Source organism: Acyrthosiphon pisum, chromosome X (genome assembly GCF_005508785.2).
Source record: "Acyrthosiphon pisum isolate AL4f chromosome X, pea_aphid_22Mar2018_4r6ur, whole genome shotgun sequence".
Lineage (NCBI taxonomy): Eukaryota > Metazoa > Arthropoda > Insecta > Hemiptera > Aphididae > Acyrthosiphon > Acyrthosiphon pisum.
Genome location: NC_042493.1, coordinates 44,975,727 through 45,003,637, shown reverse-complemented (window position 1 = coordinate 45,003,637; position 27,911 = coordinate 44,975,727). Strand labels below are relative to the sequence as shown.

At 29.5% G+C, this 27,911-nt stretch overlaps 1 protein-coding gene across 2 annotated transcripts; it reads right to left on the bottom strand.

The window, feature by feature from the left end:
- Positions 1–192: 192 nt before the first annotated feature.
- LOC100165314 (protein abrupt) lies at positions 193–27,363 on the bottom strand. 2 transcript variants are annotated; one of them, XM_001943228.5, is made up of 8 exons: positions 26,875–27,360; positions 24,771–24,982; positions 24,515–24,700; positions 24,210–24,431; positions 23,819–24,128; positions 23,683–23,745; positions 6,332–6,630; positions 193–2,298 (listed from the first exon to the last, which is right to left on the bottom strand). In XM_001943228.5, the coding sequence occupies exons 2-8, from the start codon at positions 24,963–24,965 to the stop codon at positions 1,531–1,533; spliced, it is 2,043 nt and encodes a 680-aa protein (XP_001943263.2). In that variant the 5' UTR covers positions 24,966–24,982; positions 26,875–27,360; the 3' UTR covers positions 193–1,530. The 2 variants fall into 2 exon arrangements, with proteins under 2 accessions (XP_001943263.2, XP_016657811.1); XM_016802322.2 differs by lacking the exons at positions 193–2,298; positions 6,332–6,630 and adding an exon at positions 10,407–12,889 and having other exon boundaries at positions 26,875–27,363.
- Between the last annotated feature and the right edge of the window lie 548 nt (positions 27,364–27,911).

Sequence of the window (27,911 nt, the reverse complement as noted above, 5' to 3'; positions counted from 1 at the left end):
ATAATAATTCAATAAAACACAATATTATATACATTGAGCCTTATAATTGTTTGTATATATCATAAATTAATATATACATATTATATTATAGTAATACCAAAGTATTATTATTTTATTGTTTATTTTAGTCGTATATATAAAACATAATATTTTAAGTTCTATAGAACGATTATAAAATTATACGTTTTTTTCTTTTATTTTAATTAAGATGATGCATTTGCATAGGTATATATTTCGAGTCTCATAATGAAATAATTTATCTTATATAAATATTACATTGTTGTTGAACACATATGAAATGAGGAAGTCTTCAGACTATACTGTTAGCAATTTTTATCATTGAAATGCATACTTGAAACAAACGGGTCAACACAAGACATGTGTGTGTGTTTAATTAGATGAAAAATAAATAAATAGGTAAATAAATAAATTTAAAAAATAAAACTCATAGGGGATAAGTTGTTTTCAATAATGGCACTACCTATGAGTTTTCGAAAAACTTAATAATATAACTTTGCTGCATCATTAAATTTGTTTTTATTAATACTGGTTTATAGTTAGGAGGTACTTACTTTTAACTAACGAGTTAATATGGCATGTTATTTAAAGACGAAAAAAAATATTATACATGTAATAATATAATAAGTTCAAGTCTTGTGATAAGAGGTTGTGATCGATTTATTACTTGGCGTTAGCAAAAAAAAAACACATTTTAATATCTACGATTGAGGTAGTTGAAGAGGAATGGTATAGTTTACTATATAATATTAGAGAGTTTAACCCGTAAAAGGTATCGTAAATATTATATTATTATATAGGTGTATATTATATACTATGGCACGAACGAAAAGAAAAAAAAACCGTTTTTTTTTTTTTAAAGTCTGATAAAAACATTTAGGAACAAACATGTTTGAACTGTTATGTTGGACTGTTAAACAATTTAATGACTAGTCATAAATAAATAAAAACGTAAAAAAAATAGATTAATAATAAAAATAATAAAAAAAAAAAAACACCGGTCAGAAAATCGATCTACCTACATTGTCTTCTGTGGCATTGAATCAAAAAATGTTTATACCGTGTTTCATGATAGTTTTCGCTTAGTAAGTATAATAATATTAGAAATTATTGTCCTCCGAGAATTTCCGTTGACGTATATAATATAATATATATTCACAATGTCTTTAAAAAAATAATCTTTAGATCTTACGGTTCATGTAGTTCCGTCCACGAATCACATCATACACACGACCTAACCGTCCGCTACACTTTATAGCTATTATATTATACATTAATAATAATGTTACAATAATATTTTATATACGTACTATCCTCCTCTATTTCTTTTTCTCTCTCTCACACACATTGCAGACGACGAATCGCGGGTTTATTCAATATATTACACTCGAAACTAAAAGGCCTAAGACCTAAATTTTTTTTTGATTTTTTAAAAATTGTTTACACATTTGTTTCGTCGCTCTTGCATTGGCGAACGGTGGCGGTGTGGATGTCGTTAAATTGTTGGGACGATCAGTTCTTGCCGGCCTGCAGCGGCAGCGGCGTGTCATTGACGCTACCGGCCGCGCCGCCGTCGCTATGTCCGCGCCGACGGCGACGGTCGTCGTCGTCCTCGTCGTCGACATCCTCATCAACGTCGTCGTCGATGTCGTCGTCGTCAATGTCGTCCTCGTCGGACGCAGACGAGTAATCCGCGTCGTCGGGCGCGATCTCGTGCTTGATCATGTCGCCGGCGATCTTGGACGCGTAGAACAGCGGCGGGTTGGTCTCCACCAGCGCCTTAAGGTACGAGTCCAAGAACGCCTTGTTGTTGTACGGCGAGATCTTGCTGTCGCCCGGCTGTAGGTCCTTGCCGCAAGCCGCGAACGACGGCAGGAACGGCGATAGAGCGCCTCCACCGCTGCCGCCTCCACCTCCGCCGCCCACTCGCGCGTAATTATCGATCAAGTCCATGGCCGTGGGAAACTTACCCCCGCCGCTGTTGTGGAGAAGGTGCTGCTGCTGTTGCAACAGTTGCTGTTGCTGCGAGTCGCTGAACCGCTGTTGGTTGTTGTTGTTATTGTTGTTGTTGCCGTACTGCTGGTGGTGATGGTTATTGTTGTTGTTGTGGAGGGTGTGGTGATGGTGACCGGACGAGTTCACGGTCAGGTCCTCGGGGTCGTCACCGCCGCACACGCTGCTGTTGGCCGACTGCAAGTCCAACTTGCCGTCGCCGCGCCGGTGACTGGTCGTCACCGCGTCCGTAGGCGAAGCCCTCGCCCGCAGTTCGGCCGGCGATACCTGAAATCATCAGACGCGCATTAGGGGGATGCGATACAGGCCGTGTTTTCTGCCACGATAGATCTGACTTATGTCTAATTGCAAAACAGGTTTATATCAATTTTACAATTTATAACATTATACTTGTTAATTCATACCTATTTTAAGTAGGTACTTATAATATAAATAAATATAAATATAATAAAAACTACTATTTATATAGGTACTATACATTAATTGCTAAACATTTTATTTCTTTGTTTTTCGTTCTTTTTTACAAACGATTATTATCTTATCTGATTTATATAACGGTCCTGGCTTGTTTAAAACTTAGGTCAGTAAATAAACTACCCTATAGTAATCGCGGATAAAAAATTCTGAAAATATGATTCTTGGTGAGTTAGGCTAATTTTACACAAGCCATAACCCATCACTATCTGACCAAAATACACCGCGGATAACCAACTAACAATATTTGTCCGGTGTAATTTGAACAGCCAATTTAAAGGTAAAAATATTACCTCTAGAAGTGACTTTTATAGATATTTAAATTTTAAAGCGTATTATGATCATTTTAAAATCGTAATATTTTCCATTTTTTATGAGTCACTTAAAATGTAATTCATAACTATCAATAAATTCTTATATATGAGATTGCACTAGATAATCTTACACCTTTAGATTTGAAAATAGAATAATTTGACCACTAAAATATTACAATTAATAGGTATACAACAATTACCTAACTATAATAATGAAACAAACTACACAAAATTGACTCTTCTAAACGAAAAGTTGAAATGCGTTGTACATTTTTAAGATGGAAACAACACACGTGTTGTTGTCTTAGCGGTAACACCGTCCTCTTAAATATATTATATTTTGTCACGAAAAAAGTAAAGTTCTTTTTCGTATTCTTCGTTAATCACTTCTGGTGGTTTTTCAAAAATTTATAAATCAGTGCCAATTTTTAAAGTCTATTTGTATGTCAGATATAAACGTGGACACTGGACAACGATACCATCATTTAAATTTAGATAAAATACACGACGAAACCACTGACTTTTAGTAGGTTAAAACTATACCGCATAATTAGCTCATCGCTCACTTTATATGACGAATTTAAAATTACTTAGAAATGTATTTTTTTTTTTAACTGTAAAATGTTTTGTTTATTATTTATATTTATTTAAGTATTCAACTTTAAGTTAAGTAGGTATACTCCGACACAATATAATTTTATAAAAATTCAATATTTGTTTACATGTTAAAATAACAATTTCATCTTTAATTTTTTTAATTTTGGGCGGTAAGTATATATCATAATAATTTAAAACAAAATTTAGTGCTTTTCTTAAACTTTTTTGTATACTTGGTTAAAGTTTTTGACGTTCATAAAATATCTGCAGGTCTCTATAGATACAAAATAGTGTGCAGTATTTAAATGTTACAATACACCGATAAAGTGTGCGGATTTCGAATGCAACCGACAACATGAATTAAGGACATCAGGACACACTAATTGCTTAGAGTAGGGGTCTTCAATACTCGCGGCCCGGCTCTTGTCAGTTGTCATTATTTGATCACATTTGAAATATAGCTTGATAAAATTAGAAGGGCTATAAGCCATAATTTTAGCTTTAATAAGACATGGCTATTGAAAAAATTGGGAAACATGCGATATTGCAATAAGATAAATTAAATTACCTACCTACCTATATATTATAAATGTTGGCTGTTGTCCGTTAGTTCATTATCGATCGCGGAACGGACATAATAAACGTTTATGAGTTAAAGTTACAATTTCACGTATTTTCAGTATTTTTCCTTGGTGTTTAAAGGAGTCATAGAAATAAAAAAAAAACATTTTTGAAATCAATGATACACCGCACGCGGGAAACGAGTAAATGGCCCAGCGATAGAGTTTACCGACCGCTCGCATTTCCGTTCCCTGAAATTGTATACGGTTTAAAACAGGACGAGCAATAAAAAGGAGAGTCCCATCCTTAATTTTTCGGAAACACTGAGTATCAAAAACGTTTCGCAAAGGGGGCCTCTGTACTGAACAATGAACATGTATAAAATAATAACTATTATTACTGTCCCTGACGCATTTACAACATAAACAGATAAAATACCGAGACGCGAAAGCTATTGTGTTTAGTACCTATCTAGACGACAAATTCGTAACAACAATATTATAAAAAGTTCAACGGCACTCGGTGAAATGTCGAGTATTGTAATTGAATATTAAATCTAAAATTTATTAAAATCTCACAAGAATATACATATTATTAAATGTTTATACATGCGTATACTACAAAAACATTTTGTTTTTAACATAGGTTAGGTTAGGTACCTGGCATAAATTTATTTTGCAAAATCGTCTTTGTAGGTTTCAAATTATACAAATTTGTAATATTCTAGTTATAATTTGTAGATAAAATTTAAAGAACAACAAACAAATAGGTAATCGAAAATAATATTTAAGTACTGTATGTATGCATATTATTTATTAATTGTATTTATGATATCATAATTTAAGCATTGCTTTTATAAAAAATGTTTGAATATTGAATAATTAAAGATAATTAAAAATCATAAAATATATTTTTATATATATCTATTATATCTACATTTATATTATTATTTATGAACAGTATATTTAGTTAATTTCAGTGTAATGCTTTGAAGTTAATATTTTTATAAGACTCCATACAATTCTATAAAAACGTCAAAGGCGTGGCCAATAAAACAAAGTAGAATTTACTAATTTATTACAATATTCGAATTATATCATTAAAAATCAATCCTAACATTCCTAAAACATTTTTATTTATTTCAAGTTCTTAGAATATAAATGTATTGACTATGATACATAGCACGTGTGCTTATAATAATAAAAAAGACGTATTGGCCAATACCTATGCTGTGTACCTATGCTAATAAATAAAATACACCATAAAAAAATTAGTGAATTTAAACTAGAAATGCTGCATACATTTGAATTGGATATTATTATGAATATATTTTGCCCGGAATAAATTAGTACTTACATTTTCTGATTTTCATGATTGGATAGAAATATTTAAATTTACAAACCACTTATAAAGATTGATAAATGTCAACCTTCTAAAGTCGGAAGACGGTAAATTTACAAATAATTATTTATTATGGGTTTGTAAATGTTTCGAGACAATAATTTAATATAATGTACCATTTTACATTACACGTTATTATAGTTGATTTGTCTGATACCACACGTTATTTATGTAAATATCAAACCAACCAAATATTTTCACAGTGTATAAAATGTTTGTTTATGCCATTTTTTCTTTATTTATTTTTTCGCTGTAGACATTTCTATAAAACACCGTCTATAACGCATAAATTCGATCTAGAGGTCATCCATAGGGCGACGGATTTTTATTAAATAAACAAACTATATATAATTCGGTTAATATTTTTTTTTTATTTTATATTTTCTTCGTTTTGTTGTTTTTTTATAGCATATTCAGGTATACATTTTCTGAGTACCTATTTAGTTTAAAATAAAGCAATTAAAAATATTATCTTAAAACATTTCGTAAATTATTTAATTATTCATGTAATGCTCATAATTTTATTTTTATATGTTTGCATGTTTAGAATGAATAATACAGCCCCAAAATGTTTTTCATCAACAAAAACCATCACTGACGAGTCATTTCCAATTTTTACATTTTAAAATGATTTAACTTCGATCGTAAATTATTGAAATATGTACTAAATTGATTTTTTTTTATAATGTATATTATGTTTAGGTAGGTAATTTATTAATGTTATTATTGCGGTCAAGGCATTTCTGACTATTTTTTTAGAGCAATAGATTATATAGCTATATATGCGTTAAGGCATTTAAATTCTGGCCCTGAATATCTTTCGAACCTTATTTATTCTCGGTTAACACGGGGATGTACTCACTGCGGTTTTACGAATTACCAATAGGTTTTCGAGAAAAGCACACTTGAAAACTACAAAAAAAACATATTTTATACATAGTTAACTATAATACCTTGACTCCGGCTTTCAGCAGAAGGTTCGACGCCAGTTCCGGATCGAAATTGGACGGCATCGGTTGCACGGGTAGGTCCTTGGTACTTATACCACGGTGTTGACGCGACATGTGCGAGTGCAACGAATTCCTCGATTTGGCCACCGTGCCACACAGCACACATCTATATCCAGAACACACGGTGTGCTTGTCCTCCAGATGTGTTCGGAGCGTGTGTGCCGAACGGTAGATCTTGCCGCACTTGGGACACGGTCTCGGGTCGGTTGCCCTCACTCTGGTCATCTCGATCGATCTCCTGGCTGAAATATTTACACGTTTAAAGAGACGGGCCAACAAAACAAATAAGTATAATAATTTATACACGATTATTAACAACCTATTAATAATTATTATTACCTATCGAGGGCATCAGCAGGTAAATTATCTTAAATTTACCAACACTATATAATATTATAATATATATACTTTGTATTTTATATTCATATTTAATAATCCTGTAGACAAAAACCAAATATTTATTTAAATAATTTTAAATTCACATGGCTCACTTAGGTATGAATTAACGATAATATATACCTATAACGTATATGTCAATATATACGCTACTTGGGGAACGCTATCAGTTCTTTCCGCTAGTAATCATATCTAAAATGAACATAAAACTTTTATGCAAAAAAAAGTGTATTCATAAATTGAATAATTGCACAACGCATGTAATACCATATCGTATAAATCGTATTATATTATAATTTTAGTCTATATTACGATCGTTGACCTGTATCACTGAACAAGAGAAAACACTGTCGATACTCAACTCCCCTTGAAGGCGCCCTTGCTTATGTATAGTTATCTCAAACACGAGATCGACATATATATATAGTCATATAGGTACCTCGTGTTTGGGGAACGTGACATTAATAATATGCGATGGATGCAAATGCAAATTTTTTTAATAAATAAAAACATTTTTGTAAAATGTCGCCTTTATTTATGTATCCATATAGTTAATATATAAAATAAAAAGAAACCCATAGGATTCTACATAATACCATATTTTAACAAACAATCGATAATAAACCGTATAGATTATACAGCAGAGAATTTCGCCATGAACGTATGTATATTTACTTACACACGTAATAATATATTATCATAAAATACACAACGTACACAATAATTGTCGAAGAAAATACAGCTCGTACGAAATAATAAGACATAATTATATGATTGTGTATATAATCAAATAATCGCATAAATAGTTAAATACTACCTATGTATTGTAATAACGCGCAATAGGTATATATCTCATATAAATCATTATAACTATAATATAATGGATAGACGCCTGCTATACAATTTCTACGACTTACAAGTTATAAATTAAAATAGGTATAATGTACAATAAAATATACATTATATAAAATTGTTATTTTGAGTTTTGAATATTTCAAATGTAATAAAATATAATATTTTGATGTTACTCTATAATATTTTATAATATACGCTGACGAAATAGGTTTTGGGCATTTGAGATTTGATGGCTCACAGTGATATTCACATTTTTTTTATGACGGTTGAAAATATGGTTAGTTTTTTTATGCATTTAAACCAGAAGGAGGTAAGATAAAAATTGTTATTCGCATGGTTCGATTTTTAAAAATTTTCAAAATTCGGAAGTCTGATTTCTACAAATCTTGTAGGAAATGCGTTTTTAATTTTATAGATGTTTCCTACAAAAGCCGAAAATAATTATGCAGATTTAAAATATGATTTCATAGCTACAAAGTGGACGGTCACAGCTGCAAGATGAAAAATAAAATATAAATAAAACTATGACTTTAAACAAAATGGTTTTAACCGCCTTGTACGCTTATACACAGATAAAGTAAATAGATTGTTTCGTACAAAATGTACAATAAACAAGAACCCTGATAGATATGCAATGAAAATATTGAATGATGTAACTCAGTTTTTGTTGTTTTCTTAATGTTGGGTTATATATACTATGTGGAGAATTATATTAGTTAGCGATTACCAAATAAAAACAGTTTACATCGTTTTATCGTCTTTATATATTTTTTGATGACACGCACAATATACGGTTTGCTGTTAATTGATAATGTATACAAACAATATTCTGTTATTATCGATCAGTCTTCTATTGAATAGAAATAAAAACAAAACAAAATTAAAAAAACAGACACAAATCGGAAATTCGGTGTAAGCATAATAATATTATTAAGAGTTTGGTGTAAATATTGTTATAGGTAAAATTGTATTACTTGACTTATAATAATTTATTATTTCATGTAATCAATTCAGGAAATTAAAAATTAATGGTAAAATGTCATCTTCAGATATAAAAAAACTACCTCAAATTTAAAGGGGTAAACCTATGAGGAGGTTTATATTATTATATTATTATCTGTTGAACAAGTACATTGGAGTACATTGAAACAGATAAGTTTAAAGCAAAATAAACAGAATATTTTAATGATTGTCAATAACATATTTTAAATTATTATTTCAAAGACATATTCAACTGTTTAGCTTAAACTGAAGAAAGGGCTATATGGTATTCGAGTGTTAAATGAAATAAAAAAAAAGAATTAAAACGAGTGCAACCATAATAATTAAGTTTTTAAATGTTATTACTACAACGACTTTCAGATGATGATTAAAAATAATTTAGTATATTAAAAGTGTAAAATTGAAATACAGGGATCTATAAAGTTTAATATTAGTACATCCCAAATTCAAACAATTTTGACAACCAAAAATGGGAAAATGAAACTGGCTTGGTTATTTTAAAACTAAAAAAAAAAACATAGGTATTCCCAGAAAAATCTTTTATTTACAACGAAAATATTACTTAATGAAAATAATAGGTACATTTTATATGCCAAATAAGTTTCCAGTTGGTCGAAAGGAACAATATCAGAATTTTTGTTTGTATAGAGTTTAGTAACAAACATGTAATATGTATCACATAATTGAGATCGATCACTAAGTTTAATTTCAAAAGAAACAAACCATTTCACATACATTAAAAAAAAACAAATTGTATTGCTTCGTTTTAAAAAAAATTTATATTAAATTTTATACAAAGATAGCACCCGAAAATGACCAATATACTTAAAATCTGACCTTTACCGGCTATTGGTACCAATTAATTAGTTTATCATATTAATAAAACCAAATTAAACATTAGATAAATAAAATATTCCATGTTACATAATAGCATGTATTTATATAAAATTGAAATTTTTGATGATGAAAACATTTATATTTTCAACAGCCAAAATATGCCGAGTGCTAACCAAATTTATAAACAATACATTAAAATAAGTTCGAACACAGCTCGTTATCGATACCAAATTTATAATTTAGTTCCTTCATTTGTGTTTTAGTTGTTAAATTACAAATAAATACAACGATTTTTTGACATTTTGATTTTAAAAATTTTGATTACATTTTAGAGTTTTGAAATGCCTGACTAACATAATAGATGAAAACAATATTATAACATTGGATGAATAATGCATTTGACTTATTATTATACAATTGTTATACTTTATAATATATGAATGGTATAGTTATTATTACTACTTTTTTTTAAAAATAAAATTACCAATAAACTAAAGAAAACAAATTTTAAATTAAACATTTGAAAAATTATAAATAAAACGTAACAAAAATAAAAATAATTGATAAATACAGTAGACAATGTAAAGTAAGTTTAGTATGTAGTTAGGTATTGTAATCTATTTGCAATTTTTTTAATTAAGTAATGTAAATTTAAAACACTATTATTACAATTTATTTATACTTGTTTTGAAAAATTTTCTATACATTAATAATATTAATATATTATGTATTTAAATATGAAAATGGTATTTTGTTTAGTTGATATGAATTGTACAATGAATTCATTGATGAATTAAGAATTGCAGTGGTTCGACTACCTACCAAAATACTTTACGTCATGTAACAAAAACATAAGCAACTATTTTATAAACTAAAAATAAAATAACCAATAAAATATAATTAAAACATTAGAGTAAATTTTTAGTAATTTTTTTTAACTTAAGATATGTAATAAAACATGAAATTGCATTATACATAGCTGCACTTCATTGTCTGAAGACAGTTTTGAATAATATAATCAATTAAAATATTTATACGACTAATATCTAATAATTATTTCCACAGTACTAAAGACTAGAATCAGAGGACCAAATTAAGGATAAATGACAATATAATATAAAATATATATTATTTACGCAGTCGTATTTACATAATAATAAAATACAAATAATCCTTACTATATTATATTATATATGAATTGTAAAAATATAAATATATATGTTTAAATTTAAAATTTAACGAAAATCATTTTATTCTTCATCTGTCAATAAAAACGTTGATTGTTTCATAGAGAACAATAGTAAATATCAACAAAATATTTTTGTAATTATTAATTTCTAAACGTAGGACTCATTTTTTCGGTCATAAATATTTTCACAAATATCACTATGATTATACGAATAATATATGACTATATCACTCAATTATGTATCGCTTAATGTTTAATGTTTCGTTATATCTATTATCTAGTATTTCTAATTATTAGTTATATTTTCAAAAGTTATTTAATAATCTAAAGGACTTATTATTTATTATGTTCAGAAGTAGTCGACATAAAAATCAATTTATTTGAATGAAAAAGAAGTAGCCAGAGTTTAACTGTTTCATTAATAACAAACTATATACTAAAATACAATTGATAGATTAAAAAAAAATTTTTTATTTGTATTAATTATTTTTATGTTTATTTGGTTATAAGGATAAATAAAGAGAATTCAGTTATGATTTTTTTATTTTAATATTTTGTGTAATAAGCACATTTGTATACACGACAAAGTAATGACTAATGACGAACACGGCGTGAATCGTGAAGAATATTAATCATATTTTCTTTTGTAAAAAATGCTTAATGCTTAGATTTATAATTTATTGGTATTATGATATTATTGATCGCGGTTTACCGTGAATACCAATTATTATTATAATCGTGTGTGATTCGCATTTTTTAATTTCGTAATTTTTAGCGAACATGTTCAAAAATAAGATGAGCAAAGTATGATGGTATATAGCTTAATATAATATGCTACAACTAAGTATTAGGTATATGATATTTCCAAACGTCAGCATAATTAAAAATATATTTTCAATGTATAAAATTGTCAAAATTGGCACGTATTTAGTAGTTTATGAAAAAAAAAGTTTTAGATAATAATTATTGCTAAAATCGGATGAGTATTGACGTAATAACACCCCTTCCACGTTTGCGAGTTATGCCTGCAAATACGAGAGAAGGAAAACAATATTAAACATTATGATATAATATATTACGTAGGTACCTACTATGCGGTACAAACCCCAGTTTATAGACCCGAGTACGAACCGGAAAAGACACATGGTATATACCTACCTAACCTAATACAAAAAACGGTTTGGAAAAAAAAATTAAAATGATAATATAAAAGTAAACCTCGAGTAAAATAGAAAAACAAAAAAATCGTAAACAATGACCTCGTCGTCGTCCGACATACGCGCAGTAAACATGTTGCGTATACTGTGTACACGTAATAATATAATAGGTAATAATGTATTACACGTAATATTATATACCATCGGAAACCATGGTTTTAAATCCCGTCGTCGAGGTGTACACCTACACAGTGTAGCCGGGTTACACTTAACTAAACTATTATTATTATTATTACCTTAACAGAGTTAATATACGAAACGGGGGACTATAATATTATCTGGTAACGGCTGACTTGGATAACATGTAGAACTGGGAAGATAGATCGGGGTTGTTGAGTCGGTTCAACACGGACGCCGACGAAGACGACGGTAAGGGTGGTACGAAACTGTTTGGGGGATGCTGTTGCTGCTGCTGCTGTTGCTGTTGCTGTTGCTGCTGCTGCTGCTGCTGCCGCTGTTCGTTATGATCGGCGGTGGCGGCTGCGGCTGCGGCGGTTGCTGCTGCTGCTGCTGCTGCGGCGGCCGCGGCAACGGACGCGTGCGATAGGGGCTTGATGTCAGCGTGGTGCGACATGAGCGGTTTTACCACTGAGGCGTTGGAAAAACACGAGGAAATGGTGGCCGACGGGCTGTGGGCCTGCAGTGGTGACGACGACGACGCGATCGTCGATGGGTGCGAAGGATGGTGGTGGTGATGGTTATGGTGGTGATGGTGACCACCTCCACCCCCGACACCACCGCCACCCGAGGGCAAGTGCATGTGCATCCTGCTGCCCCGCTGCCGGATGCCGTGGGTTTGCAACAGGTGATTGAACAGATACTGTCTGGTCTTAAAGTGTTTACCGCACACCGGGCAGGGTTCCCAGTGCGGAGTGGCTGAGTGGACGTTGGCTATGTGCTGCTTCAAGTTGCTCACGCTGCTATACACCCGGCCGCATTCTGTGCACACTGGCTTCGGTTCGGTGGCGTTCAAGTAACATCCCATCGTAGGTCCACCGCCATCCCCTGGAACCCCACCAGTCTAGTGTCATATATACGTGTCATACAGCATTTTTTTTTTTAAATAACATTATTTTTTTGGTTTCTCTTCATGGCTATAATATATTTCACACACGTGTACCGTTTTTGCCACCGTGTCAATGGTAATGCCTATTTTCTATATTATATAGTATTTTTGATACATGATTTTGGCCAAATATTACTTATCTTACAATTACAATATATGATTTATAATATTTTTATGATTTACCCGAACTTGAAGCAAGACAAATTTAATTTTTTTATCTATATAGACACCCGATTTATGGAATAAATTTGTATGTTAATATTTTTAAAGTAGAATCACTCTAGTATTCAAATAGTTATGTACGTTTAAAGTTTAGGCAAGAGGCGGGATATGAGTATTTACCAAGTGTTTAGTAGGACTGCAGATGGGTACCAATACAAACAAAGTGATATACCATAAATTATATATTATACCATCATACTATATAATAAAATATATATTATACTACGAATATACCATATTATACATAGTTAGACTACGACTTATTCAACATTTTAAGTTTCATAAAAAGTTTTATTTCCAAGATTGGATTTTTTATCACCAGGGAACAGAGTACCCCTCGGAGCCCCATGATTATAAATACAATTGTCCTAAAGAATGATTGTCTACAGTTACGCCTATGTATTTTCCATTTCCTATTTTTTTGCTGTACATCCAATCTTGGTTTTAATTTCCGTGATAATATTATGTTTGCTGTTTATTGTTATTAATTGTTTTATTTAGTTAAACGCAAATAATGATTATAATATTATTCCATCAATATTTATATTTCATACCCTACGTTGAAAATAGTGTTTTACAGTTCCTTTTGCTAATTGAATTTACACCATAATGAATAATTTATTTTCAAGTAAAACAATATTATAATGAAAGGTTTTATTGGGGTATTAATTAATGTAAAAATAATGTCGTTCACGATAAATCATAAATGAAATTGAATAAATTAATATTAAAAACTGTTTACTATAGATGAAATGTAATAACAGGACAGTACACCCGCATGTGTTGTCTCAGTCTTACAAATGTACAACAAATCAAAAACTGTTTTGCGCAGGACAACTATACTACCTCTGTATTTTATAGTAGAATTAGTAAAATTTCACAAGCATAAGGAAGAACTTTATCTGTGTCGTAGCATTTTTATTTTTTTGATGCCACTAACCAATAATTTTTAATAACTGAAATGAAAAAAAAAAAACAAAAAACCTAATATTCTCCTCAAACTGATAATTGTAATTGTATTTATGTTATCAAACTAATAAAACGCTACGACAAAGATAAAGTTCTTCCCTATGCGTTGTGGAATTTTAGTAATTCTACTATAAATTCAGAGGGAGTATAGTTGTCCCGCGCAAAACAGTTTTTGCTATATTGTATATTTGTAAGACAGAGACAACACATCCTCTTCATATATTTTTTACTTTAATGATAATGATATCATGTACCATTTGTATCAAGAATTAACTATACACAAATAAATACATAATCAACCTATGTTTCTACAAATCAAGGTATATAATTAATGAAGTAAAAATAATATACACATAAAAAATGGCCACAAAAAAATAACCCGTTACAAAAACTACAGTTACAACAATTCCAAAGTACCAAAATGACCAAAGAAAATATGGCTAAATACATATGTCGGGGAAGTCACTCTGCTATATTGGAAGTGTCGAGTGTATCATTGAGTAAGTGAAGTGTTAAATTTAAATTCAAACCAATTAATCAATGATACGTCATCGTAACCTACGGTGATAAACGATTTTGAACAGTGACGGTCTACATTTCTAAGGATTTTATATTAATTTATATTGTTGTAAGTAGGTGATTTATTATTATTATTTAAATTTTAAAGTACAAGTTATTAATTACCGTCAATTTGTTCACTAGTTTAAAATTTTATTTTTATCAGGTATTAAAATGGTTGATTATTATTTATGTCCTACATTCGTTTTGAGTTTATGTAATATTATTTAGCTCCTCGGCTCCTCGCTTTTTTATAAAACAGATTTATGCATAATAATTAATAATCAGTCTATTATCTTGAATGTAAGTTATTGCATATTACAATTTGCAAAATAAATTAAGGTTATTTACTACGACATCATTCTGAGACATACCTACCCATAATATCATAGAATGTATATTTATATCTATAGTTTAATAAATATTTGGTGTATTATTTTATTAAATATTATTATGATGTAAACCTATATAAAAATTATAAACTATACATATATATATATATATATATATATATGGTTATAGAATATACCTATGTCCAAAAAAGGTTAGGTTACCTATATACAAATATTAAATTTTAAAATGTACACTTATGCGTTATGTATTTAGTTAATACGGGGCTTTTTTTTCCTATAGGTGGGGCTTTTTTTTTCCGAATACCATATCATAAGTACTAAATTGTTGTTCACATATTTTTTTTCTCTTGGCCATATTTTTCTTTGGCTAGTGGTACTTTGGTATGTGGACATTTTTTAACTGGGCACTTTGAATGTGTAACATGGACATTTCTGTAAGCCTCCTAAATTGAAGTGCGTACCACTTTACTTTGGACCCCCTAAAAATGCAAACGAATGTCTGCTTTTGTGTCGCCTTGTTGGCTATTTATAAAAAGACGGAAAAATGGTGGCTCTCATTATCTATACATTATATTAAGTAGATAATATTATAATTAACTGTATCTAATAATTTATTCAGTGATGAGAAGAAACGAAATATCATAATATTATACACGTTTATTATTACAAATCAGGTCTCTTGAACAATTCTTATTTATTTATAACTTTTCACTTAATGATTAAATATGTTATACATTCGTATAATGATATAATTTAGCATCCACAAAATATTATTATGGGCAGAAATAAGATACACCTCAATTAATTCATAGAAATCATGTGAAAATATAGAATGTTATTAAGATTTAAAACTAAATGTAATAAAAAACGTATTAAACTTCAAAAGAATTAGTTCATAAAATTAAAAACTTTTAACTGTTTCTAACTTAAATGTTTTAATATTCAATTCCATGCCAATTTATAAAACTAAATCGACTTAAACGTATTGGGAATAACGCTATAGAGACAAGATTTATGGATTAGAAGAAATTATATTTGTAACTGTATATACTGACAAAAAGCATCGTTTTGAGTACTTAACTCAATAAAGTTATTTTCTTCTTATCCAAATTTATTCTGTAAATCTTTTCCAATTCTAAAGCATCTAAGTATCTCGCACACAGTAATTTCGATTTACAGGCGCTTTTTGTAGTGACAAATATCACCTAATAGATAAGGTTATAGAACATCCTATATTCCCACTGTTTTCTGCTCGGTATAGATTAACAAGCTCTGGTTCATTAGCTAAATTGTAAATAAATTTTGGCTACACCAAATCTTAATCAGTATAGGTGTTAGGTATTACTTGGCGACCCAATCACACAAATAGAATATATTTGTCATTATTGTTGATGAATTGTTACGAGAATTTATTTAAACCACTATCTATCACCTTGATACGTTTACTACATATTATCACCCATTTACATTCCTATTAAATTCAAAACATTTCAAACGTAGCTACAGTAGGTATACTGTATAGTTAAAATAAAAATTAATCATTAGTCATTACTTGTTAGAAAAAAATTGGCTTTTGAAGAAATTAATTTAATTCTGCTCGTTATTTAATTACTTGGGATTTCTTTTCTTTATTTGATAAAATATTTTGTATGAGCTTTTATATTAATTACAGTTCTTACGAAAATTATGTTAAACTTTTTTATAATAATTATATTACATTACATTTTCTGAAATGCTTTAATATTTACACAAGCTTGGAATGATATAGTAGTATTTATAGAGTTTAATTACGTTCAAAAGTAAAATATGTTATTTATCTTTTAATTAAAACCTTTGCTCTTTAATATTTTCTTATATTATTATTATTAATATTTGTTTTTTAATTTTACATATTAACAAAATTATAGCATGTTACATATTTTATACAGTAAAAGTACCGATTGTATAAAATATTCAATTAAGAAACCAATAGTTAATCTATAAATGACCTAAATGTTATATTATATTTTATAATATAACGTCGGAATAATACTTCAAAAATAATAATTCAAAATTATCGTCAACTAAAAAAAAACTTATGATTTCTTTCAATTATAGGTATCTAATACAATTTTATGAATTTGTGTAACATTTAATTCAATAGACTTTTTAATACATAAAATATTAATTTAAACCTTAAAATTATATAACCATTAAGTAAATCATGACGGTTCGAATTTTCATCGTTTAATTTGATAAGCCAAATCATATTATTTTAACACATTGTACATACGCAGTTCCGTTCTCTTAAGTTAAGATTTCATGACTGATGACATTTCAAGTATTTGGTTTATAATATTTAAAATGTTAGTTTTAAAACCATAATATATCAACGTAAAAAATAAATGCATTCATTTATGGTTAAATAAAGTGATCGGAAAAAGAAATCGCCAAAACATTTTTTGTTTCGTAAGAAGTAGGGACACTGATAATAATTATTTTAGAAGAATACAATCTAATTAAAAACAAGTTTTACAACATATTTATTTAATTACAATACGCACAACCTAAAGTGTTATTATTTTAAAATATAATATATAACTTAAAAAATGTTTTTGATACCTACCCTTCAAAGTTCGATTTATCATTTATATTCAGTGTGATAATAAGAATCAATTAAAAAAAAATTTTGACGAACACATTGTTTACTATTTATGATTTATGAACTAAAAATAATGGTTCAACATTGAATAAAAGTAACTAGGTAGTACTTGTACTTACATTTATTGTGAAATAAGTGCCTACCTACATAATTTGTTTATTGTCAAAACTGAAAATACAAGTTTTTGTTACATTGTATGTTTTGAATTTATTTAAGTAAAATTATCTTTGTGTAAATATGATAATAAATATTATTCAAGTTGCAACAAAATACAAATACGTATCTACATTGTGTACGTAATGAAGAATGATTACTAGTCTTTAGTTTTTTCGGTGCCAACATATAATTAGACAGTCCAAAAACTAAGGTCATTTTATTATGAACCATATTTATACAGCAGTGCCTTACAATTTATTGCACGATCTCGCCATGTGCTGTGCACACGTGTTCAGGACGGGTCTTAAAATGCGCAACTCAAAAATGTGGCAGAACCGGGAAAGGGACTGGAATTCATCAACAACCAGATTTTTGTTAATTTTTAAGATATATATATGTAATAATATGTATAAGTGCACGAAAACAATTTAACCCGGAGTTATTTTCAACGGCATTTTAGTTTATTTTCTAGTTTCGTCGAATTATAAAATATTTTGACAAAAAAAAATTGCTTAAGAACCATTTTAAACAATATATGATATAAAAATACATACATGCAAACTTTATTTTTCAACTTTAATTATGGTAAAGAACCTATTCAGTCTATGTTTAATTAAAAAATAACTGTTTAAAAATCAGATATGTACCTATATTACAAGGCACTATAAATTTATAAAAACTTGTTTTTAATAAAAAAATATATTTTCATCATAGTCATAATAAAATAATTGTAGAATACTGTAGAAAATAATAAAATGTTTATTTAAAATTAAATAAGCAAGAGTAGCTCAATTATGAATAATCCATTCATACACGATTACCTGGATTTCCAAATGCATAAACGTAAAAATATGGCATATAAATATAATTAAACGAGAAAATATCGGAATACTTAATTTAGGTAATAAATACCTATAATGTACCTAACATTTAATATTTGAAATGTATAGGATAATAATTTAATAATTATTGTTATTAAAAATAAAACAGTAGGTAAATGGTTTTTAAAATACCTAATAGTTTGATCAATGAGAATATTTTATCAATGTTTACGCATTAAATGTACAAAACGAAACGCTACTGTGAATTAATACAACACACACATTAAACAATTTGAATAATGCAAACACACGAATCTATACATACAAATAGTTGTTTAACAGATACAAATTTAATATAATAATTTATAATTGAATGGATTTTTTTTTAATCGTACCTATTGTGTAATATGAACTGCGTTTTTGAAGAATGGCATATTTATTTTAACTTGGTATTTTGGACACACGGACAGATTAAGTGGACGCCACACGGCCATTTGTTGTCTTCGTCTTACAAGTGCGTAACATAGCAAATTTACGCCCAGGAGAACGTGAATAGCTCCGTTAGTTTAAAAATTAAAATGAATCGACCTATTATGAAACTTGATGGTAAGTACATTATCTATGTTTGTATGTGGGTTTTTTACGACATTTAAATTTTTTAGTAAGTTATGCGTATATAATCTATATATATATATAAGAATATAACTTGATTTTGGAGACGAAGGAAACCGGTTTGTTTGTTTATTATTATTATTATTAATTAATTATTTATTTGTTTGCACTTGCATTTTTCCATTTGAAATATATATTATTCATTGAACAAATAATTTATTATTTCATTTTTTTCTATTCTAAGTATAATAAAAATAATAAAATTTACCACTCCAGTGGTTGAATTCAAAATGTAAGATATATCATTTTCAGAAATTTGTATAGCCAAAAAATTGTCATATGTTTTTAAATTAAATTATAAAAAAATAATTTCTTCCAGAGGAAGATCGGGCAGCTAGTATAGTATACATTGAAAATGCTCATAACTCACTTAAAAACTGAATTATCATAAAAACAGATAATGCTCTTACCATTAATTTTCATAATAGGTCGATTCACTCTAATATTTAAACTAACAGAATTAAACGTATTCTGTTGACCGTAATTTGCTATGTTATGCACTTGTGAGACGGAGATAACATATATCCGTGTAGCGTCCTCGTTAAGTTTAAATCTATCCATAATAATATGAAATATACTAATTTATTAACGAAAGTAAAAAACCCGAATACACGATCACCAATATCATACAACATTACAATTTACAACAATGTCTTTATAAGTTCCAATTATCACTTCAAAATAAATGAATGAAATATTATGAATATTATTGATATTTCATAAATCATAATTAAAACGACTAATTAATTTCAGTGTAAGACGTAAGCACATGTGTTGTATATCTAAATAGTTATTTTAATAATAATATGTAAGTATGTAACATAATATTATTTTATGTTCAATAGGTATTTAAAGTGTTACATTTTATCGAAGTATTAGGTAATTATTTCTGTTTTAATCGTTTAATATTTTGAGTCGTTTATTATAGCTCTTAACATTAGGTACTATTGTTATTTTTATATTGCATAAAATACGTTTTGTATAAATATTCAAACCAACTTTTTAAATATACAAAAATTGCCACGAACTTTAAGATTTATACATTTTTGAGTTCTTTGAAGTGTACCAACAAACGTTGCCTGCATGTAGTACTATTTTTATCTAAGTCCTATTGGCGAAAACGCTTTATAAGAAAACAATTTAGTCGTAAACAACTTTGATGATCAATGAAATACAGAAACATCTAATTAATGATATTAGTATTCTGTTAGTTTTAAATTGTTTTACTTAAAATTCAAACGTACACGATATATTATAATATTATGTTTAACAGTCATCAATAATATCAAAGTATTAATTTCGAATTTGTTCGGTATACACATTACGTTTTCCAGATGGGAAAAAAATAATAAGTACATACTCTCTACGTTAGTCTTGAAATAAATATTGATGGTTCGACTTTACACAAAAAGTATAGTATAATATATAATATAAGTTCATAATATATACTATTGAAATAGGTATGTACAAAGAAAACGAAAAAAAAAATAAACAATCTAAATTCTAAATCATTTATAACTCAAAATATTGTCATCTCTTATTCAATCTCCTAGTAGAATACAAATAAAATATAGTATTACACATTTTTGTTTCAAGAGCTTTATTTTTAATTAATTGTAAAATATGTATGTAAGTAATCAGAAACTATAGATTTAAAATCATTGTATCAGAAGTTAGTTACCAGGCTTAACATACAGGTAGATAACCTGATATAGAATGTATTACTAAATGTTATCTATTTAAAGAATACATTTAAATATTAAATCAATAGGGCATGAACCAATTTCGGACCAATGTTATAACTTTCTACTATTCATTAGAAAAAATTTATCAGACAAAATTGTTTAATTAAATCAAACATTATCTAAAAATATTTCTACGATGCACAGTTTAACATTTTTATTGAATATTTTCAATATTGATTAAATAAATTACAATGTACAACTGAAATTAATAAGTAATAGATATAGTTAAAATAAAAAACAAAAACATAAAATATTTGGCTTAACAAGTCTTATAAAAAAAATTATCATCCTGAGAAGCCAATATATTTTAATAAATTAAAAATAATGAGCCAATTCACTTTATGTATTTATACTTTATATTTCTTTTAATATTGTAAAATTACTCATAATTCATCAGTGCATAGTAGAGCTATTATTAAACGTTGTTTTATTCTTTATCATTAGCCAACTTAATGTTTTTTTTTACTATTATTATTATGTCCTATTTTAAACTATTCTTAAATCTCTAAGATTTATAAGTTAATTTTATCTTTTTAAATAAATGTAATTCTTCAAAGAGGGATTTAAATTTTTTTTCAAATAGCTTATAAGTGGTGCACATAATACCAGAATCAACAAATATTAAATTGTGAACCCAAGTAGGTTATTAATTTGATTCTAAGTATGTTCCTCAAAAACAAATTATCAATATTGTTACAGTCAACCCTCAATATAAAAGGAACATAAGGAGAAATAAAAATGTGTTCATTTGTAGAATGTATAAAATAAAAAATATACATGTATTTTTTTAATGAAATATTTAAAGAAATATAAATAGTTTATTGTAATATCCATTTCATATTGGGAAGTGTTTATACAATATAGAACTATAAAAAACGTTTAGATAATTAAAATGTTAAATATATCTTATATTTTATTTAATAAATAAAGAGAAATCAAACAAATACTTTTGATATGCATATAATTTTAAAAATGAAACTAATTTGTTTGTTTGACAATTTCATTGGAAATTGAAAATAAATAATAATAATAAAAATTTTAAATTAGGTCAATGATATTGTCTACTCTTTACATAAAGTTATAATAACAATGTCTTAAATAGATACTTGAATCTTAATATTTCAAAAATTTTAATTGATTAATTTAACATCTAACAGGGATTTACTTTTACACCTATTATCTCGATTTATAAATAAATTTTTGTTTTCATATAAATGTATACACATGATTAAAATAAATAACTAAATATTATATATATCATATTTTTAAAACAAATAAAAATGAGACACTAACATTTAATCACTATTAAATTAAATTTTTAAAAGTATAAAAAAAAACTTTAGATGGATGAAGATTAAAGTAATTGTAGTCTTTGTGAGGATGTTCACATTTTGTACAACATTTTAATGCGAATTCTCAAAAAAATACTAAAATAAAACATATAGCAATACAAACTCTACAAATTGTTACAACTTATGAGGAACAGTAATCAGTAGAAAACAATTTTATTTGAATCATTGATTCTTCCGATTTCTTATGTATCCAAAATCTATATTATTTTTAAAATAAATACCTACTCTTTTCCTTTGAATAAAAACTATACTTATCTAATGACAGAACGTATAGATCCCCATGGGACACCACGGTGTCAAGCAAAGATGCGCTGAAGAATCAATTTTAGTTAGGCCGCGGCATTTACTTTCAGACAGAGTTTTACAATCCACTTGTATTTTCCAAGTATATTACAACTATTCAATACTCCTACCAAATTAGTTGTCAAACTCAAACACCTCATTGCTTAGGAAACAACAATTGCAAAATAAACCAAACTAATAAAAATAGAGCTAACAGTTAATAGTTATAGTTTCCATATGAAAAATATGTAGCACGATCAAAAAAAGTTAGTAAGTTTCAATATTAATTCATAATACGAAATGGATATTTTTTTTTTCTATTTGAAATTTACCTTAAGTATAGAATTAGTATGTTAGTTATTTGTTACTCTCTCTGTAACATAATAACTAAAATCTAATTAATCAAATTTCTAGTTGGCAGATAATTCTTCTTTTTTATTTATAAATAATTCAATAATATTGCAGTCAATATACCATTAAGCTAGTTCTCAAGTAACACATGGAATACAATTTAAATTTAAATTCAGCAAAGAAACATAATATATTGGTAACCAGAGCTTATTAATATTATATGACCTATAATATAATAATAATATAAAATAAAATATTATGATACTATCAAATGTGTATTTAATTAAAAACTAAACAATTATAAAATGTACCTATACCATTCAACAATTTAAGTTGTTAAGTAGGTATTGAAGATCATAAAATGAATAACATGAATGTCAGGCAGTAAATGTATATATTTTTTCCATGACATACACAAAAATGCTATATTCTGTTTTTATAATTATTAAGCTTTATACTTTAAATCAAACTTTTTTTGTGAACTAATAGATATATTGTACTATTATTTATTTAAAGTGGTTGGGAATAACTAATATTAGGTATATCTAACTGACATTTTTAAAGCATATTGCAATTTTTGTTAGTAAGCATAATATAAATATTCACTCACCGTAGCTGTTTTCTTGGCTGTTGTTGTGGATGCCTGATGGACCTGGTAATAGACCTGGTAATCCTAAAATAATAAATATATTTATTATTTATTTAATACTAAAAAAATGATAAGATTTTGCATAAAATAAACAAACCTTGTAAGCTACTTATAATTGAAACTCCAGATGAAATTGATGTAGGAAAAGAATGCCTGGACTGTTGCTCAATCGAGATTGATGTATTGTGTAGGTCATGATTATTACCACTACTTGATAAAAAATCTACAGGTTCTAGTTTTGAATGTTGGGCCTGAGATATTTGAGGTTGAATAACTATGTCATTGTTTTGTTGATTTACATTTGAACGTGTGTCATTAACTGTATGACTGCCGTCTGAATCTCCAGAATTGCTATCTTCTTCGTCAGACGAATGACCAGTCACTGACGAGTCTACTGTATTTTTGTTCTTTAAATTCAAACACACACAATAATTAGTAAATATACCTACTAATTTTTAACGTATGATTGAGTAAGTATTATTTATTACCTGACTTGACTGTGATTGATTCAATTCCAATGCTTGAACGAGCAGTGATGGTGTATCTTTATCTCTATCAGCATTATAACTACTACTAGGAGTCAATGGTTGAGTAGTCAACTGTTCAGAGTTATTGCGTTGTCTTTTATATGGTGGGCTAGGTAAATTATCACTGGCTTTATTTTTTCCAACAACATCAACTGGAACTACGCTTGAACTTCCCCATGAGGACTAATAAATCAAATAAAACTATATCAGTCAAACATTTTCAACTAACAAAATCATGCATGCCCCCTGGCTATTTTATTACTTACCGGTTGGTTTTCTTTAGTAAAATCAACGAGACCTCGTACTTGCAAGCTACGAGCAGTCTTTAAAAACTCTGGTAAATGTTCTTGATTAATCCGAACTTCTCCATTATACATGAAACTTAATAATGCTTCCATTTCTTGTTTCTTGACATCACGAAGGATTACAATGGGATGTTGGCATGGATTTGCCTAAAATAATAAGGAATACATTAAGATAAATTGCTTTAAATATTATATATATATAATTTAAAAGTCATACCTTGAGCAGAGATCTGAAGTAAGGACTACATGCAGAGAGCACAACTTTATGTGCAGTAAATGAATGACCATCACAAGCGATAGTAACATCTATAAAGTCTTCTTGATCGAGTAAATGTCTGAATGATGTTATAATACTTGTGTGGAATTCATTCCAGCGCACGGAATATAATTGGTCTGTATCCATTCCGCCCATTATTGACTTATGTTCATCTGAAAATAAATAGTAATTTTATAAAATAAAACAAATTAGTTATTAATGATTAATTAAACTAATTTATTGGTATATCTAAAATCTAAATTACTTTATTTGAAGATCACAAATTTAAAAGTCAAAATCATTGAAAATTAAAGGGACTGACAAAGCTTAAATTTTACATGTATTTTTTAAAGCCTTAGTTGTTAAAGTACTGAAAACCACATTAATCTATCCATAAAAACTAAAAACGTTAAGATAGTAAATTGTGCAAAATGTAATTAAAATACAATTTCTAAATTATTAAAATCATAGGTAATGTGAAATTAAAAGGTTTATAAAATATTTTAGTAGTAATCCTAATAATAGGCGCATAAAAAAAAAAATAAATACAATCAATGTATACAATGAATGTATACCTACCTAAATTATCATCTAACAAATTTATAAATTATGAATAAGTAAATATAAATTATTATTATAAATTATAAATACATTAGCATGCTTAATTATAACATTCCTACACAAATTTAAATTAAAAATGTGTTTGTTAAACACTTTTCCAAATCGCGAAATAAAATACATATACCTAAGTACCTACTTAATATTATTCATTTTATTTATACTATTTTCAAAAGAAGTATTTTTTTTCAAACATTTTTCCACTCAAAACTCGATGTGCGGAGAAGTAGCTCGTAGGTACTAGGTAGATACCTCCCGCATACCTCCTACAACGTTTTACGTAAATATCAATTTTATTATTTTTTTCTGGAGATAAAAAGAACGAGTTCGCTACTATTGCGTCGGATATCGCCGAAAACGGCCCTCGAGATATCATTGCGGTTTAGGTATTTTATTGCGACAAAAAATATTGTTAATAATAATTTATTATTATAAAAATCATCGTTCGTCAGCCGGTCACTCTCGTAGTGTATAATAATAGATAATATTAATATTGGTATATTTTCGGATCAGCCGACGAAGTAAATCCGCGAAAAGCGATTGTTGATAAGAAAAACGACCTCCATCGGGCAAGGGGTGAAAGGACGTGTATATAGTATTATTGTTATACCTAAAATGTGTGGCTACTGTAATACGCCGCCCCCACCCGAAAGGAAAAAAAAAGTGAAAACGACAATAATAATACTATTATTGTAAACAAACGGACCGTCGTCAGTTCGTCGACAACCTTCCGACGACGATGACGACGATGATATTGAACAGTAAAATATTATTTAAAACATCGAAAATATTACAATACTATAATAGCTGGCGGCAGGGCTAGGGGTTGAAGCGAAACGAGACTGACCGATTTGGTTTCCATCGAAGTTTGGCGGGACCTGACGGAACCGCGCGGTCGATACCTACGCGGTGCGATTGGTCAGCATAATATAAGTTGATGCGATATTTTAATTTACGCGATATAATAACAACGATAATCGCCCCGACAGCAGCAGCTGATGGCAATAACAACAAATTATTGTTATTAATGCAACGAATAAGGTGCACTGGGACCTGGGTGCACTTCAACATACTGGATGCGCACGGCACGGCGGCGCCCTGTACCAGCGTGAAAACGAGAGCACTCGACGACGAAAATAAATTAATGCAGATCGCAAAAAAAAAATTCGCATAACGCTTGGCCAAGAAAAAATTGAAAATCCGATTCGAATATTGAAAAAAAATATTTAAAAGTATTTAATTTAAGAAAAACAAAAAAAATATTTTTTAAAAAAAAAGATAATTTTGATAAAATTACTATTTTTGGGATATTATTAAAAAAAATGTAAAAAATACAAATTGAAAAAATAAATAATACATAATTTCGAGTGCACTAATTAAGACGACAATAAAAATAAATAACAACAATAATTAATAATAATTAATAATAATAGTAATAACAACCTACCTCGGGTCTACAGCGGCCCCGTCGACAGCGAACAGCGAACGACGATATCGGCGGCGCGGCGGTGGTCGTGTGCACCGGCGATACGAAATGCGACGACCGAAAAACGACGACGACGACGACGACGGCGCGGCGGCGGCGGCGACAACAATGTGTGCGTGTGAGTGTGCGTGTGCGTGCGTGGAGGAAAATATTTCGCTCACATGGCGGCCGCGGGCCGACGTAAAAACTGCGCGCGAACCCTCACGGCAGACGGGCGCCGGTGCGGCCTGGACATGACGTACCGCCGCCGCGTCGTCGTCGTTGTTGTTGTTGTCGGCACGGCGGACTCCGGTGGGGGGTGGAGGGGATATCGGTAGTGCCGTATCTGGTGGCGATGGAAGTGCGGGCAGTGGCGGTGGTTTTGGTGGTGGAGGTGTCTGCGGCGGCAGCAGGCGGCGGTCATCGAGTGGGTCGAGTGCGTGTGCGTGTGCGTGTACTGCGGTACTGATGCGAACGACGGCCGACTACGCACATACGCCGCGCGACGGTATGCGGTGGCGGTGCTGGTGAGGCGCGGCGGCGGCCGATCGGGAAAAAAAATGCTGCGGCAGCGGGGCGGGGAGGGTGCCCGAATTTTTTCCCACGCGTATTTACCTACGACGCACACGCCGCGCGAGGGGGGCGCCGCGCACGCACACGCACGGCCCGTCCGGGAATCGCTAAAAATTCGGAACGTCCGTCGGCGGGGGAAATGTTAACAGCTCATTGGGAGAGACAAAAAATGTAAATAAATAGACGAAAGAGCAAAACGGTAATAACCGCCGAAAAGAGACGCGCGCGTGATTCAAACACGGTCGCGGTTTGAGGAACACCGCGAGGCAGTGTCTCCCGCGGTTCACTCTCTCTCTCTCGCTCTCCTCGCTCCGCCGCCCATCATTTTCTCGCTCGCACGCGTCGCGACCGCGCATGGTGCGCGGAAATTTGCGCTCGCGCGCCTTCACGCACGGCGGCGCTTGACTTGTGCGCCTCCCCTCCAAAGCGGCAACGGCGTGCACGGT